Consider the following 17,927-nt stretch of genomic DNA (forward strand, 5'->3'; position numbering starts at 1 on the left):
GACATCATTCGCTTGCATCTATTGTTTGTCAAGACTGTATTTAATCACTGACAAATTCATTTTGTATATCCGATTAGTTTGGTGTCGGTTTGCAATCTAAATTGACTAAACTGAACTTTGCACTGCAATGTAAATGGTTCAACTGGATGAATATATTAAATTAATCTATAGTCACCATGAGTAGGCTACAGACTACTGAGCATTTGTAATTTTACTTACTGTAGGCTGCAGTTGCAATACTTTTAGGCTTTTATTTTGTCAGACAACATTGCATGCCTTGCATGAACCTTGTCTAACTCGACGCAGCTATTACTCCCAGCCCCGACAAAACAGAAGTCTCTCGGTTTGGCTGGCTGGCTACGGAAGACAACTGCACACTACCAGTACCGAGTGATTACGTTATATTAACCTCCAACTGTAATACACCGAACAGTCTTTCTTAATATTTGACAGTCCGTCGGTACTTACTACACTTGCTCTCTCCTGGTTTAGAGAGACTTTAAGTCGCGGCTCTCACATTTTTGGCAGAATAAATATCGGATAAATTTAAAGCGAAATAACGGACACTGTTTGGGTGAAATGTATGGTTAGTATTACTGTCTTTTGAGGAGGGGGTCCTATACAGCTGTAGTTTCTCCTCAAGAGGCGAGGAATGCTATCTGAGCATCAATGTTTCACTGGGGCAAGTGGAAGAAGAGGATGGGAGCCAATAGTTCTTCAAAGAGACCAGTTTTCGACGAAAAGGAAGATGGTAAGTGATTTGAAAAGAAAAGCACGGTTTCTCCAAAAACCTATCGAAAATAACATTACTTTATAAGTAAGAGTTGTGGTTGTGTTTGTCAATATTTGACGTATATGGTCCTATTTTACTCTATCGTTCAAGTTAGCACTAGCCTGTTAAATTGACATAGAGTTGTGCTGTTACCGAAGCTAAGTTGTCAAAGTTTCTACATGAATGTAATTGTTACCAGAAGAAGACTGTTGCTGTTTAGACTGCTGGAGTTGATGGTAAAAGACGAAGAGGCGTGTGTTGCCAATATTTAACAAAGGCTGTTTTTGTGTTTTGGGAATGTTGGAGGCTTCAAGTCCAACTTGTACTAATACACAGCTACACATTATGTCAGTGTTACTATCCAGAGGCGACAATAAAATAAGCTAAGTCACCTTAAATTTGTATTTTCATCACACACAATAACGCCCACACAACGTACACTGACAGCATACACAATTTCCACGTTTCAATGAGCCTCTCTGTGCAGATACAATGAGGCAGAAAGTGTACCATTGCTGCTCATACTGTGAGAAAATACGTTAATGCCTGAATGAACTCTTTGAAATATGGACTATTTGAAGACAGACAGTTAATTGCATAATTAAGACAAGATTAGTGTCATGCATGGAAGTAATGTTAATTCATGATATCTTGTCAGCGTATGGGAAATAAGCTTCTTGGAAGTGCACCCAATAAGCCCAGAACTGAATCTCTATGATAGACTACTGAAATCCAGTGTTGCTACAGAGCTATCATCAATGTGCCGGCCAAGTTACAGGCACAACTTTAATAAATTAGGTAATTTCACGCAGGGATACAGTCATATGGCCTCTGTGTGTTTGTGTCCCTACATACAAGGATAACCTAATTAAGGTTTCAACTTTTAGTCAATAGCCTACAAGTATCCAGCTCTAATTGAGATTAAAGGGAGTGTTTTTTTGAAAAGAATAGGAATGGCCCTACAACCTGTGAGAAAGTGGTATATTCTTCTCATCCTTAGTGCAATTGATCAGAGGCCACATCGGTTACTGTATTAAGGTTTAGAGAGATGTTTTTCTGCCATGCGATTTAAATGAGAAAAACCTTGAGGCACAGACTGAATGTCTCAAGGCTGAGAGAGAGAGAGAGAGAGAGAGAGAGAGAGAGAGAGAGAGAGGAGAGAGAGAGAGGAGAGAGAGAGAGAGAGAGAGAGAGAGAGAGAGAGAGAGAGAGAGAGATCTCATACCATCTTTATTGCCAGACAGAAGTCAGTTTTCATACCCTCCTATCACCAATATGAGGCAGGTGCCAGTTATGAACGACCTAAAAAAAACTAATAACAACTGCTTCAATTTCAATTCCAGTCCGCTGTGTCAAGAACTAGTGCAGTTGCATCATCAGCAACATGTTGGCCGTCGTACCTGCAGTTGTCATAACCACTATCATGCTTCATAGACGCACAGGTCCACTCTGTTCTAGAGCAGCAAAGATGAATACGTTAGTTGTTAACTGTAACTATTTTGATAATCGGTTAATAGGTTTGAGTAACCTTTTAAGGAAAAGAAAGTCTAATTACACCTTCTTAAATATGAATATTTTACGTCCTCTTGGGCATTGGGAAACACTGATCGACATTTTTCACCATTTCTTGACATGTAATAGACCACACAACTAATTGATTGATCCAGGAAGTAATAGACCGATTAATCAACAGTGAAAGTAATCGTTAGTTGCAGCCCTGCTCTGTTCTTTGATGTACAGAGCGTTTATTTGATGTAGGGAAGCACAATTTATTCCTATATGCCAATATTTTCGAACTCATTTTGGCAGATTGCGATACTGATATATTCACATGTTTTTTTCCGTCCTAATTGCAGAGAACATCAAGTCTCTCCTGTAGTGGAATTAACGGATTATTATGCCTACTCTTAATTAGCACATAATAAGATTTACAGACTGCTTAAACTCAATAATATATTAACTGAATAAATTGATAAAAAAACAAGAGCCCATTATGTTGCTAATCCTTAAAATTGTAAAAAAAAACAACTCAAAACTAGGCTCAATCTGTGCTGCACCTTTTACAACCCTGCAACAGCCAGGTGATGTGAAACAAAACGTTTGCACTAAATCCGTAGTGAAAACAAACCCTCTTTTGAAGTCCAATGAGGCTAATGAGGCTGATTGATCCTATAAGTCAGACTCAAGTATACGGTAGATTTTTCTGTGCAAGAATGAACCTCCACACTGCAGACACACTTGTTGCACCTGCTTAGCCAAAGGTTCATGTTGCATAGTTAAAGCATCATTTTATAGGCATATCGGTAGAAATGTTCATATCGGGCCGATGCTGATCTTTAATTTTAAAGCCTTTATCGGCTGATGACTGTCACCTGCTGATGTCATCGTGCATCCCTAGTTTGATGTACTTATACAATCTTTCTACTACAAGGATGTACTTTAGAGTGTGTCCCTTTATGCAGCAATGAAGCACTCTTCTGCTGAACAAAAGGAGCAAAGTGACTGTTAATGTAAGTTTGATCACCTTGAACTCTTGTGAAGCACAGATTCGGCGTAGTTTACAGTCCTTGTAAAGCAGCTGCTCCTCTTTTACCCTGTTCATCTGCCAAAGAGCTGCCTAGCACTGAGAACAGTCTGAGCAAAGCATGGCACACTGCATTGTGGATTGCTGACTGAGACTCTAGATGTCTCTTGCTGCCTGTCAGGTCTCTTAGAAACAGTATCTATTGGCTTCTTGGAAAACAGCCTATGGCCTACATTAGGCAGTAATATTAGAGCAGCGTTTGGCTCGAAGGGCTGCAAACATAATCAAGCGGTCAGGTTGATGTCCAAGCGTAGCTGCCAAAAGGGCTTTTTTGGCAGTTAGTTTGATTAGCAAAGGAAGGCTGTGGAATTGATTGAGTTGCACATCCTGCTAGTTTCTGCTTAGTTTTTTCTCACTGAAACTCTTTGACAACAGCATTCATGCCAGTCTGGTCTATTATACGTGTGTGTGTGTGTGTGTGTGTGTGTGTGTGTGTGTGTGTAAGTGTGTGTGTGTGTGTGTGTGGGTGTGTGTGTGATTGTTGTTCTCTTAGGACAGAGCCAGGCTAACTGTTCCTCCATGTTCTGAGTGTTTGCTCTAAGCTATGCTAATCGGCTGCTGTCGATAGCTTCACTTTACGCCCAGATATCAGAATAATCTTCTCCTCCAACTCTCAGCAAGACAGCCAGTACCCAACGTGTTGAATTATTCCATTACAATTAAGTAATTGATAGTTGGACCCTTTCAGCACTGATTGTATTTGTTAATGAACTCAAATGAAGACTTAAAGTGTAATATGTTTAAGTAAAATCTCTGCATTAAAATCTCTAAAAACAACTATAGACCTATATATATTTTGCTGAGTTGTGTACTTACATTATACCAAATGTTTCCAACAATTTTCAAACCTAGAGAAATCTGTAATTTTAATCAAGGCGATGTATCCCCTTTAAGCATGTCTGCCAGACGCTGTCATACATTTTTATCCAGTTTAAGTTTTTAATACACTTTTTAGACTTTGGTCATTTTTAGCTATATCATTGGATGTCTGGATCTTAAGTTATCAGATAAACAAGCTGAACAAATGTTAGCAGCAGCCAAACAGCGTCACAGAACCCCAATTTTTAACGTGGAACTGCTTTATTCAGTGTTTTTACTGGTTTTTCATCACTTGGTGTTTTTTTTGGAGAGGAGGATAATTTAGCTTCCGGTGAAAACCTCCTGAAAGCTGAACACTGAAGGAATCCTAACTGGGAGAGGCCGTCTGCAATGACAATTGCTCCAGCCTCTTAAATGGAACATTTGGACTCTTGGCTGCTGTGTACAAGCACCAGTGAGCACAAGACATTACAGATGGCTTTGGTAAAGTTTAGTGAGTATTGTCGATATGTTTTAAAACTTTGCAGACAGAGTCAGTCTGGGAAATAATCAGTAAAGAAAGAAATCATTAATTACAGCCCTAATGTAAATGAATTTTAATGCACAAAGTTGTTAACAGTCTCACTGAGTGACTCTGTAGTTGAACTATTAACCAGACTCCAGACAAAGGAGCGCTTCACTCTCTCCAAGTCCTCATCCGAACTTGGCACAGCGAGAGTTTGTCGCTTTCTGAAAGAGGGCACTTGTTGTGAAAGTGCTAGAGTGTTCAGGAGTGAGTGCAGAATGGACAAATGCCTGCTTTAATTGAGCACTGGCAAACATTTGGTGTACTTGTTATTTTTGCTCCAAATGATTTACAAAGTACCTAAAATGTGTGAGTGATTGTGCACGTGGGAGATGCTGTTAATTGTGTGTCTGTTTTTCGTGTAGTCACATTGTTGTTTGCTTTTGATCATCCTTGTTTAGCCAAAGGCAACTTCTCACTTCTGTGGACGATACACTTCTTGTGTGTGTGTGTGTGTGTGTGTGTGTGTGTGTGTGTGTGCCTGCGCCTGCCTCAGTGTGTGCGTGACTGCTCTTCCCGTCAAGGATAAGTGTATGGGGCAATGAAAGCAGATTTGGTTGAGGATAAAGATAGACACAGAGAGATGGCTGATTACTTGCACTGAATACTGAGGCACTCACTTTCTTTCATCTCTGATACAGACTCTCAATTTCTTTCACTGTCTTTATTCAACTCAACTTCATGGCTGCCTGCAGCTACTGGCCTCTTGCCACAGCAGAGGGCCGCCATAATTGGCAGTAGCAGTAACGCGCAATAGGTGGGGAATACTGCCCCGGTCATATTGCAGTCATCTGATCGCAGAGCGTGGCCACACTTCAGATTGTTGAGTGTTTCCCTTGTAGAAACTTAACGCTTGGAGTGATTGAATTTATAACAACAGTTTATTTCCCTCTGTCTAAACTGTCATCGCTGCCTCAAAAGAAACGTGTTCAATGATTTGAGGAAAATATAGATTTCTTCTGACCTATATTTGATTTACCAACCTCCCACATTTAGAAAATCTTGTTCTGTTTTTAGAAGTTTGATTAGTATTCAAGATAAGTTTACAATGCTGCTTCTGCACCGTTGAAGAGCTTTTTTAAAACTCCGCTCTGAGCAAATGAGCAGACCCTCTCGATCTGCTCTAAACTCAGACATCCCACTGAAGCGGACTGCCGTCGCCTGTTCTGCTTATCATTTACGGCCATCAAGCATTGGAAAATGTTTCCAGCTCTGCAGACTTTCACTCTTTTTACCATGGTGAAAAAAAAGATGAATATTGAGCATCCAGTCTTGTCAACATTAAATTGGCCGTCATTTAATTGTAACAACGGATGAATGTGTTGTAATTATGTTGGTGTGTGCTTGTAGATTTGTCTGTATAATAGCTTTTGTGATGGTGACTATGTACTGGTGTTGCATGTAAATGAATGTTTTTCTGGTCTGTTGATTGTTCTGTGTGTACAGATATTGTCTATATTACAGCAGACATTTTGACTTGAAAGGCACAGATCTTACTAATAACATCAATGATGGTCGTGTTCTGTTGAATTGTCCAAGTAAGCCACAACAATGTGACAGCGAGCCAGCATGCACAATACCAAGACCCTGAAGCAGCTAAATAGAGTTTAGCCATTATTCATCTTATTGTTTACACACCTGTGTGTTTCCTACCGTGACACGTCAGATCCTATTGTAAGGATAGATGTCACTTTTTCCCAACTGGTTGCTTTTTCATTTTGGAACAAATATCTTCCTCCACATAACATACAACGCCTTAAAAAAGCCAATGACAAAGCCTCAAGTGTACTTTTTGTCTATCTCCCCAGTCTTATGTAACCTTGTTAGCTTCAGGTGATGTGCAGGTGATGACAGTTGTAGCAACTCTGGTGCCAGAGCGTCTTCAAAGACATGAGCTCAGCTTGATGGCTGAGGTGACAACAGAGCGAAGAAAGGTCGTGTGTGTGTTTGTGTTTGTGTTTTGCTTATAGGGATGTTAATAATGAACTGTTACCCGAGGATAAGAATGTTGACCGATGTAATGCTATACAAACGTAATAATGAATATCATTCGGTTTTGGTTTGACAAAACAAGATATCAAATACATCACATTGGACTTTGAGAAACTGGGACGAACATTTTTCACTATTTTATAGACCAAACGATTAATCTAAAAGGTAATTGGCACATTAATCAATAATGAATGGTTAATTGCATGTGTGTATTGTTTTGTCATTTCTTTCTGCTGTTTTTGCCACTGCATTTGCACTTCCCCGACCTTTGGAGAGGTTTATTGTTGACCATAAATCCGCTCGTCTTAGTGATGGAAATTGATAAGAGAAGCATCTGATAATAAAGCAAAACAAACTGTTACCTGTAGGCAGTAGTTAGGTTAGCTCAATATTTGTCTCTCAGGTCGCAAGTTCTTTTATGGAGGAATACATCACTGCTTTCAGAACGCATTCAGTTAATTCCCACTGCTTCAATTACTGCACTAGATTCATGACAGAGCGTGCGTGTGTGAGAGTGTGTGTGTTATCTGACTGTGTTTGTGGGGAGGCCTCTGTGCAGTGAGGCGAGACAAACCCTGGGCTCATGCGTTGAATTTAGCAACCGACCCAGACATTATGTCCCATGGAAACCAATTCAAACCAGTTTTCAGATCATCTCAGCATCCCTGCATTGTTTCCATGTTTAGTAGTCTGACTGGTTTGCTCTGTGTGTTTTCTATAAATGTATAATGGCATCTGTCACACAAACGTATAAAATTAACATTCGCCTCAAATTTTATGGGAGCGAAGGGGTAAAAAAAACATTTGCTTCCGGTGGCGAAGTTAATTCGCATCAAGTCGAGTTCAACTTTGGCAGTGGTCTTTCGCCTGCATTGGCGCATGTGTGACCATGCCTAAGGCCAGGTGTAGGTTTGCATTTTTGGTGAAGTTAATCTGAAGTTAATCTTGTTAAAAAATACAAAGACACAAGCCTTGAAACAGTGTGCATGGGGCTGTAGTAAGGACGCCTCTTTGTATACCGGGTATACTACACTGCTTTAACATGTGGAGACATTTTGACAGACAGTTGCTTCGTTGTGATTGAACCGTTCGGGGTAGGCGTTTGATCAATGGTCAATTCCTATGATCTATTGATCTATGATGATGTTTAATAATAACATCGTAGTAGATATACAGTAGGTTCTTAACTTTTTTTTCAACACAGTTGAATCTACTATCGTAAGGTCCTAAAAAGTAACTCAAACTTCTAATGATGACAGCATTTATTTCTGTCTGAGATTTGATTTTTCCAGAAGGCCAGTTGTAACTGAGAGAATGAGGTGAGAGAAAGGTGACTCTGTTCTTCACAGTCCTGCAAGAGGACAGGACTGGCGGCCTGTTGACCAGACTTTTTGATGTCACACCACCCTCCACCCCTGTACTTCTTTATTTAGAGCTTTGAGCTCACTTGTGTTGCCCGAGGGTTTGTCACACTCATTATGATTACATGCGCGCAAGAAACAAGGTTATTGGGGAGAAATTGGGTTACTGCAGGAAATCAGAGCGTTAACATCCGTGTTACTGTGAAATCCGTGTTTACATGCAGTTGGTCAGTAATCTGATTTCTCCCCTACCCCCAACCATATTTTTTAACCACGGGTTTGGGATTTAAATGTGTTGGACACTTGGATGCACCACTGCAAGTAATAATGTTCCCTTTCATCTGAAGTCTCTGTTATGCTCAAGTGTTCTCGTAAGAAGCCCTGTGTGCACCCTGTACACATGGCTTAATCCCATACTCCGATTAAGGAAACTGAGTGTGTCGTTAACATGACATTCAAGATCTCAGACTACTGAAGACATCCAACAGTAACCAGGTTACTTATGCGCATGCAAACACAGTGACTCAGTGGTGATCCACAGACTCAAATGTGACACTATTAAATCTGACAGAGGCTCCTCCTCTGAAGCTGCCCGTTACACCCCGGAGGAGTGTGTATGCAAACAAACCTGCTTCACTTCATAGATCATAGGTCACAGTCACACCGCTACTTACAGGTGTCAAAAGGGATGTGTCTCAGTCGAGTTTAAAGCATTTCGGAAAATGTGTTGCGTACCAACGCGTTTTGAAACATCATGTGAGCGCACACCTGACCGGTGAACTGAATATACAGCCCTGGTGCTTGTCCTTAATACCTGTGAGGACTCACAGAAGTCAGGTGTATCTGGGCCAGAACACAAAGTGTCCTGCCTGTGCTTCAAGTTGGAGCTGCTCAGGGGAAAGAACTAGGCCACAGTGTCCATTTCCTCTCACCATAAACACACTCTTAAAGGCAGTGTCATTAATGCCATGCTTCATCTTAACACAGTTTGGCAGCGCTAATGTATTCTATCCATAGATATAGAATGAGAGTATACAATCATTCAAATCATCGTAGCATGATGGTCAGAGCGGCTGCCGTTATTATGTGTACAGTTGCCAATGCGACTAATGAAGCGAGCTAACTTCCGTATAAACTAAACAGACTCACAGCAAGTCGCGAACTCAATGAGGTGAGGTTTTGCAGAAACGATTAAAGCGAGCAGTGGAGTGGTAACGTTACGAAGCAAAGAGAGCCGGAGTAAATGAATCAAATTGAACAACTTAATGGTCTATTCACACGCTCTAGTCACAGCGATTGCCAGATGAATGACAACTTTGTTTGGCTCATTTGGTGGCCAGTGGCTGCACTGGATCTAACGCTCCCTCCGCCTCACTCCACGCTGCTACGGAGAAGGACAAGCTACCTAGCTAACTAGCCGGCCATTCCTCTCCAGAGATGCTTCCGCTCTCTTCTCAGCAATCTGTGAGCACACTTAACTGCACCACTGTAGTGTGTTGTCACCATAACAACTAACAACAATTCATTGTCCGTTCTACTCTCTTTCTATTTCTAGCGTTTTCTTTCTTTCTAATGTTTGGAGAACAAAGCTACAGTGTTTCCTAAATTAAGCTTTTTTTGTCTTCCTCTGGTTAATGCATGCAGACATATGACACACTGAATGTTTGCATATTAAACATTTTTCTGGAAATGATCTTAAATCGGGATGTTATCGTGAATAGTTTGTGGCGCATCAGCACTGTCCCGCTGATGCACATAGCCTACTGCACTTTCATGTTCTGTTCATATGAAGACAGCTGGTGTTGGAAGCAGATGCATTATTTAGTTTCTGTGTATTTTTCACCTTTTTGAGAGGCTGAATAAAAAGAGTTTTTCCAAACTCAGTACCTGAGCAGTAGACCAGGATAGTATAGAACTCTATTTACAGTATACCATCACAACCTTTCTTATTTCTAAAAGACTCTTTGTGACTTCTACTTCTTCTCCTATGCCTCTACCGCATTCCCTCCCACCACCTCCCACCAGGCTCTAAATAGATCCTTAATGTATCCCTCTGTGAACAGTCGAAAGGTTACTCTGGCATTTTAACCCTGTAGCGTGGTCTATTTCTTCACCGCAGTATGTCACAGCCCAGTGGTTTGTGAAAGGCCCTACTGGAGACACACTACGACGGTGGGAGCTGTGAGGGTTGGGTGTTGTTGACATACAGTTCTTAATTGGAAGAACAGGTTTGAAATCTATCGGAAGCAGGAAGTTTGAACCCACCGAACAGCTGTCTGCATACTGTAGGTGGTTGTACGATGCGTTTGTGAAGTGTTAACAATATGGTGGAAACTTCAAATTTCCTGCAGCATTGTATAAGACTCCAACGTTTTTCATAAAGCCCCAAAATAAAGCTAGCGCTAGCATGTCCATTTCATTAAAATGTTAATTAAAACAAGCATAGCCTGCATAGCATAGCTCATTGTGCGTTGTTAAATAGAGAATTTTGATATTTATATATTTTCTTATAATAAATTGCAAATGACCTTCTCATTAAAGACAAGTGACAGGTTTACTGCACCTCAACTGTAATGTAATAGAAAGAGTCACAACCGTAGTTGATAGGAACCAGGAACCAGCTTTGGCTGTACTTTCAGTTTGAATGATTATGCGGTGGCTGACCTGGTTCCAGGGTGCTGGTTCGGGAAGATGACCTTTGAGGAGTCTGTTATGGTTTGTTTGTTAGTGGCCCCGAGCGAGGAACACAGGCAAGGATGCAGATGAAGTTTAACAGGTTTATTGCAATGTGACAGTAGATGGTGATGGGTGGAAGAGAAGGGATGACTGGAGACGGAAGAGAAGCAATGGAGAGCGGCAGAGCGGCGTGACAGACAGAGCAGGGGAGTGATTGTCGGCAGGCAGACGTGCAGGCAGGCAAACGGAAAATCCTGGAGCAAAGAGAACAAACAAGCATTTAGAAGGGTAACAAGCACACAAGGTAACACTCTTCTCTACAGCTTGGTTTGAGTGTAGCTATGTGTAGCAATGTGACTGGAACAAAAGATCTGGCACCGTGTTGTAGAAGAGCGGGTGGTTGACATGCTGGAGAAGTGACGAGCAGATTGGAGGCAGGTTTGAGGGGCCTCATTACAGAAAAATATACGATGGCACAAATCCTATCTTCCTATTACATAAGCTGCCTCCTATCTCAGACCTCATATATTATCTTCACTTAAGAAATCCTAACTGTAACTCTACATTAGATTATTATACTCGTCGTGTCATGCATGCTTGAATTTAGGAAAGGGTCTATGCCATCCTAATTTAGGATTCCTAACTTGGATCATAAGATAAGATTTTTTTCCTAAATGCAGTTAGCAAACTTGTTTCAGTAATATCAAAAGTCCCACATTTCATCCTGAACTGTAATAAAATAGGACTTCAGATTGAAGAAGTTTCTGTAATGAGGCCCCAGATGACATCGAAGACAAAGGAGGAGTGGCCGCGACAGAGTCAGGCTGGGCTGTCCAATAAATCCATTGCTTTCCCACTGGAGAAACTGAACACAGTGCTGCTGCAGGGGTAACTCACACTGACATTGGCTTGCAGTGTAGACCGCCTATATGTATCGCCTGATCTCAAATATGAGCCATACAGTTCATCGTAAGTCCAGCGCAATGCCTTCCCTGTGTTTTATTAATGAGCCAAAACATGATGAATACACAATGTGCCGATGCTTGCCCAGGAGTTGTGAATCACAGTGAATTAATTATGCCAATGCAGGGACTAGGAGATGATGTGGCAGCTCTGTAATGCAACAAACACACAAAGGGACACATTGCTATGGTAACCTCAGAAGTTTTCACACAGTCCAGATGATGTTTCTTTGTGACAGTGCTGTGCATGCGAGAGTCCCCATGCTGGAGTTGAGAATCATCCTCTGAAGTGCTCTCTTCTTGCTCCCTCTCCGTTTTGACAGCCTTTAGATGTACGATACACCCTCCCGTAGTTTTTTCTCTGTGTGTAGAGGTCCAATTTCACATCTCTTTCATTCTCAGTGACACGGCTCCCTGTTTGTGAAGATTTACTTGACATCTGTGCAGCTTTTTCATACCTCATTCAACTTTACAACTACACAATGCTGTGCATACTCACACACACTGTACACAAAGTCTATGGCTTAACATTGTACTGCAACTGCGTTACCACTGTGTACGTGTTTGTCTAAATTCTTAGTATTTATATTACATATTGATTATATACATTATATATATTTTGTATTTAAATTCTTATATTTTGTATTATTTAATAACATAGCAGACCCTATAAAGCAGGGGGGGGGGGGGGGCAACCTTTTTCCTATCAGTGGCCATTACATTTTTTACAAAATCCTTCGAGGGCCATACTAATTATTGAACTCTGCTAAAATCTTTAAGACACAGCCCATTAATCGTCGGTCCAATTTCTCCTGGAACATTCCGCATCCACCTTTCTCTGTTTTACACTCGCCATGCTGCGTTCACTGATGTCAATGACCGTCTCGTTTAATATTGACCACGTGATGACACGTTCCGCTTGTGTTGTGTTCAAGGACCCTGACCATGGCCAGGAAAAACAGTTAGTCGGCCGTTGTATTCTATTGATTTTTGCGAGTGGATTTTTTGCGTGTGTTTATGAATTACCCCGAGGGCCAGATCAAATGGTCCGGAGGTTCCCCACTCCTGCTAAAAAACAAACGACCCCCTTTCTAAAATATTGCTTCCAGTGCTCAGCGTTGAGAACCCCTGATCTAAACCGACCATTGGATGTTACTCTTCCGTCAGACGGTTGATAGGAAACATACTGTACAATGTTCCACGTACATCTTCTCCTTTTGCAAAGAACAAATGCTTTGCTGTTTTGGCTGGAGGCAGCAAGGCACTTCCCGTGCCTAGTCTGCTAGAAATGTAAAGAAAAAGAAATCTTAAGAAAATACGGACTGGGTCCATTCCTTGGCATGTTCCAGGCAAACCAAATTGCCCGAGAAGTTTGACGCACTCATAATATAACTCTATGAGCTTTTCCAAATGTTCAGACGTTGTGGACTGCCACCTTACGCGATTTGAGAACCAACTGTTTTCGTAGTTCAATATGTCGTTGTTGCCGCGCAAATGAGGAGGTACTTCTGCTTGTGCAGAGGGCGTCAGTTGAGTAGGCAGTCCTTCAATGTGGTCCAGGACACATTCACGCAGCTAAAATAATATGGCTCGGACCACCTCCAAATATGGTCTGAGAGAGTAGTTTTCTCACAACAGCAGGACACAGTAAAAGGTGTTGGTTACCTTGCTGAGGATTTGGAGGTGTGCAGCCTGACACCTGCTGCTATTCAACTACCCGCTAACTCACGGCTTCCTCTTGTGCCATTTCTCCTTTGCAAAAATAAAAAATAATCCACTATCAAAAATTGCAGAAAACGACCATGTGATGTTTTGTAGACGGATGAAAGATCACAACAAATTAGAGTAATATATAATATATATATATATTATATATATTACTCTTCTACTTGTGTGTGTGTGTGTGTGTGTGAGAGACTTTCTTGAGGATTATATATTAAGTTTCTTTACATTTTGTGGAGAGTAAGAAATAAGATCGATGGATGTGCACAGAAATACGTTACATAGGCCTTATGAGCAGTTCACAAAAAGGTGAAAGGGTAAAACTAAGAGAGCGGAATAAACAGGGAGCGGCAAGGACGAGAGTTATGGATAAAGAGACATGACTAACACGATTACTGGCCAGTGTCTCCATCCACACACGTCGGTGGAGAAGAGCTAGGTGAATGACGGATGTAGAAATCAACAGACGTTACTGCTCAGGGAAGAAATCAGTGGTTTGTATTCGGTTGGCAATGAAACATCCAGTAAAACTTTGATAGTTGTTGTGCGATGATCTATACCCTCTATTGATCTTCTTAGCAACAACAGTTCAAGTTCACTCTAATTTGGTGAGTAACCTTAGCAACAAGGTGCGATGTATGAATCACACTAGTTGTTATTGAGTTTCATCACATTAGTGAGGCACAAAAACACAGCCAGAACCCCCTCCCCCCCAACCCCGGCCAGATCAAGCCTTACGTTAATGGCTGCTTTCATTTTCCAGCAGCATGACTCTTTTGTGTCAGCATAAAAGCCGTCCAGCAGATAAAGATCAAAAAAACACTCTCACGGTAATTAACGCACATTCAAGGAGACTTGAAGACGGTACAAACGCATGACAGTCCCCCCGCAGGGAATGTCAACTCACCATTGGAATTGAATATAGAGTTGCACAGGCACACGCTCTGTGCGCAGCTCCCTATCCTTGACCGATTATCAGTTGAGATCCATAGCTGAAATTGTCACGCCTGTAAAGACAATGAGCTCTGTAGTGTACTTGAGTATTCATGAGATGATCTGTGTAGAGAGACCGCAATTAGGCTGTATTAACGCTCTCGTGTGGAAGGAGAAAATGAGGATGATGGCTGCTCAGTGATGATAGTGATTTAAGTAAACAGATTCGGCAAGTTTGGCCTTAAGCGCAATGCATAGTTTTGAAATTGGAGAGAGCAAGCATTTGTTACAGAGTAAACTTTGGTTACACATCTCTTAAATAAACAGGCCCAGGGACACACAATGTTTTGTCTTTGTCATAAACAAGTAATGTATCTGTGGAAAATGACTTTCATAGTGTTGACTTTTTTACCCGATCCTTAATACTTTCAGTACACTGTTATTCATCAAAGGGGCAACTCCAAGAGCATGCTCTTAAAACTTGAACCCTACTTAATGCTAAGGGTGCTAATTTCAGGATCTAATCCGGTCCGCTGTGCGCTCATAGAAGCGTGGCAAATTATAGCATTAAAGCAGAGTCAAGTGAGATTATGGAGTTTTTATATTTGAAAAAGTTCTATCAACCCATTGTGATAATGTAAACACACAAAGGTAACATTTATTCATGCTAAAGTTGCAACATTCAATACTCTTTACTAAAAGCTTTTAGTAATTATAGATTGTCAGTGACAAGAATAACAAGTTGAATACATCTTGTATCCCCCCCTACTGCCAACATAAGATCATTCAAGCCAATATATTCTCTTTATCGTCATCCAAGGCACATGCAGCCTTCCCTGTGCTGATCAAAAGAACATGTGAGTCTTTTCCCTTGGTCATGTAATGAAAGTCCCATCAATGAAGATCAGTGCAAGGTCTAGATCATGATGGCCTCTAACCAGCGCTCAGTCTCTGGGATAGCTTGAGAAATGGGGAATGCCAATATCAAAATGTCTTGGACTTACAAAGAGTGGAATTGTACAGTAAGCCTTCCTGCATCTGCGCCTCAATGCATTTGATTGGAAGCTCAATATCAAAGACTCCGGTGTGTCCCAGTAGCAACTCGACTACTACAGACCGTGAAATATGGCTTACTACTGCAGTAAAATATTCAGTAATCACATGGGAGAAGAAGCTGCTGTAAAGCAAACAGCAGTTTTTACTATGATCCTCGTGGCACTGTGTGGTGTCACATGCACTCAGACTCTGATCCCTCTGCCAGTGTTTGTGTAGAGGTACTAAACGACCGCCAGGAGAACTTGAGCAAAATGCTTCGCCCTCATCATATCCAGTGCTGCCTGCCGCTGACTGGCGCCATAAATCTGCCAAGCATACGGCATGGTAGTTATGTGCACTGTGTATGCAAATGAAAGCTGTCAGCAAAATCTGAGAAATAGCTTGTACACAGGCTGATAACATAACACGGAGGCAGACAGCATTGGATTGCATTAGAAGCAGAGGCGTATTCTCCAAAGACAGAACAGGAAGGGATCGATGCTAGGAGGTTTTTTGATCCCTGTCCAATGGGCTTGTCCACACAGGGTGCATTCACTCAGGTCATACTCTAAATATACTGTGCATTAACATTTCAGACTCCACGCTCTGTGTGCCTTACTTAAATATTCATAAATGAAAGCACAATATTTCAATATTCAGATCAGTCATTTTGCCAGTGTTGAAATAATGACTCATTTGGTGCCGGTTATGCTGGGCATCGTTCAAACTGAGTATCCATCGACCACATCATCATAGGTGGAGCAAGCAGTCAATAATCAGAACATGGGAGCGCCTCAATGTTGTCCCTGTTTATGTTTCTGGCATTGTGTACATCGGTTTTTGTTTGTGTGAATTCTATTTGTCCTCTTTCCCACTTTTGTACAGCAACAACAGTTTCCCTCTGGATAAATAAAGTTTATTTTTAAATCAACTCTGTGTTGTTTTAGCTCCGTTTCAAACGTTTAGGCGGTGGCTCATTAATAGTGATAAAGTAAATGAAAGCAGAAGTTGTTGAACAAAGTGATCAACAGCTAATGAAAATATCTGTCTCTCCTTGCTTTGTGCACTGTAAAGGTTTCTTCACCAGCCACTTCTTGAGTTTGACTGTTTGACTGTCCATTTCCCATTGGACAGGAAGCTTTTGTTAACAATTGCATCAAGATCAATGTTTATGAAGATGGATGGTGAGAACTAGGGGACTCATGCTTTGGACTAGAGCCCGACCAATGAATCCGTGTACCAATACTAGCTTCTGACAGATGTATCGTATTAGTGTTGGACGCTAAATAACGGGAAAGCAGTTCAAAAGTTTATTTTCCAACTGTAATATGTTTCACTCTGTACATGCTGTATTTTGCTCACAATTCTTTATTAACCAAATTTAAAGGTCTCTCAAAAATGTAGTATTAACTGGGCTTAATACAGACTTCTGAACAAAACTGAATACAACTCTGCAAATGATCAGTGGGATCTGCAGTACCACCAACACTTTTACATGGCAAGAACTAATTAACTAAAGTGTTAAAATACTGTATGTTAATATTTCTAATGGACCTTAATCATGCACAGTAAGCTGTTTGTATTGGCACTTAAAATAAGTGTCTGTAAAGAGTATTTATATGCATAAAGTATGCATTTTCAGTGTCTACAAAGACTCAAGGTTACCTTCACTTTTAAACCCAGCAGAAGACAGGGGTGAGTGGATAGGTCACTCAGCTTTTTAAATGGAAATATTTTACAGTGACAGAACTTCAATTATCTGGCTTCCCTAATACCGCCCTCTCAGCACAACACTTCGGCCGTGAATGGAATGAGCACTGTGAACCATGGCTGTATCAGTAAGTGGTATCTCAAAGATATACTAATCTTCTGCTCTTGGAGTGGTTTTAAATAAAAAACAATTGAAGTGCTACCAGATACCTGCTGTGTTTTCGAAGGAGAACCTTTTGGGTTTGGGGTAAAATGGGAGAATGATATCTCAACACTCAAAATTACAGAATAAAAAATGAGGGTACTACATTCAGATACTCATTCATTAAACTTCTACAAGTGGAATTACAGTGAAAACACTTACTTGTGAATGCGTATCCTGATGCAGCTATTGTGTTGTCTCACACCAAACACTACCAAATCAATCCAACGTTTCTCATGCGAGACATTGCATTTATTTATTTATTGCATAACTAACATAAACTCTCAACCTTGAAACGCCAAGCATCTGTTTGTAGTGAATCATACCAGAGCTATCAAAACTCCAGATACTTGTATGAGTTGAACTCATAATTCATCAGCATCTGCGCTCCTGATAAATTGCCACCCCTCCTCCCCTCACACAACCCGCTTTGTGCCGGGAGCAGCGACTGTGATGGTGATTAATAAAAAACGTCTCATGAAAATTACATTATCTTAGGATTCATAATTAATGCCTAAATATAACTTTGCACCACACACTAAATTCATATTCATTTTCATACCTTTATTGGCATTATTGTGTGTGTGTACGTCA

At 40.9% G+C, this 17,927-nt stretch overlaps 1 protein-coding gene across 1 annotated transcript in view; it reads left to right on the plus strand.

The window, feature by feature from the left end:
* The first annotated feature begins 340 nt into the window (after nt 1–340).
* stk32c (serine/threonine kinase 32C) overlaps nt 341–17,927 on the plus strand; it is an 83,624-nt gene continuing 66,037 nt past the window's right edge. Inside the window, exon 1 of the mRNA XM_029449956.1 lies at nt 341–751. Coding sequence (XP_029305816.1) covers nt 670–751 — 82 coding nt within the window. The 5' untranslated portion in view covers nt 341–669. The remainder of the gene's footprint in view (nt 752–17,927) is intronic.

This window comes from Cottoperca gobio, chromosome 15, assembly GCF_900634415.1.
Source record: "Cottoperca gobio chromosome 15, fCotGob3.1, whole genome shotgun sequence".
NCBI lineage: Eukaryota > Metazoa > Chordata > Actinopteri > Perciformes > Bovichtidae > Cottoperca > Cottoperca gobio.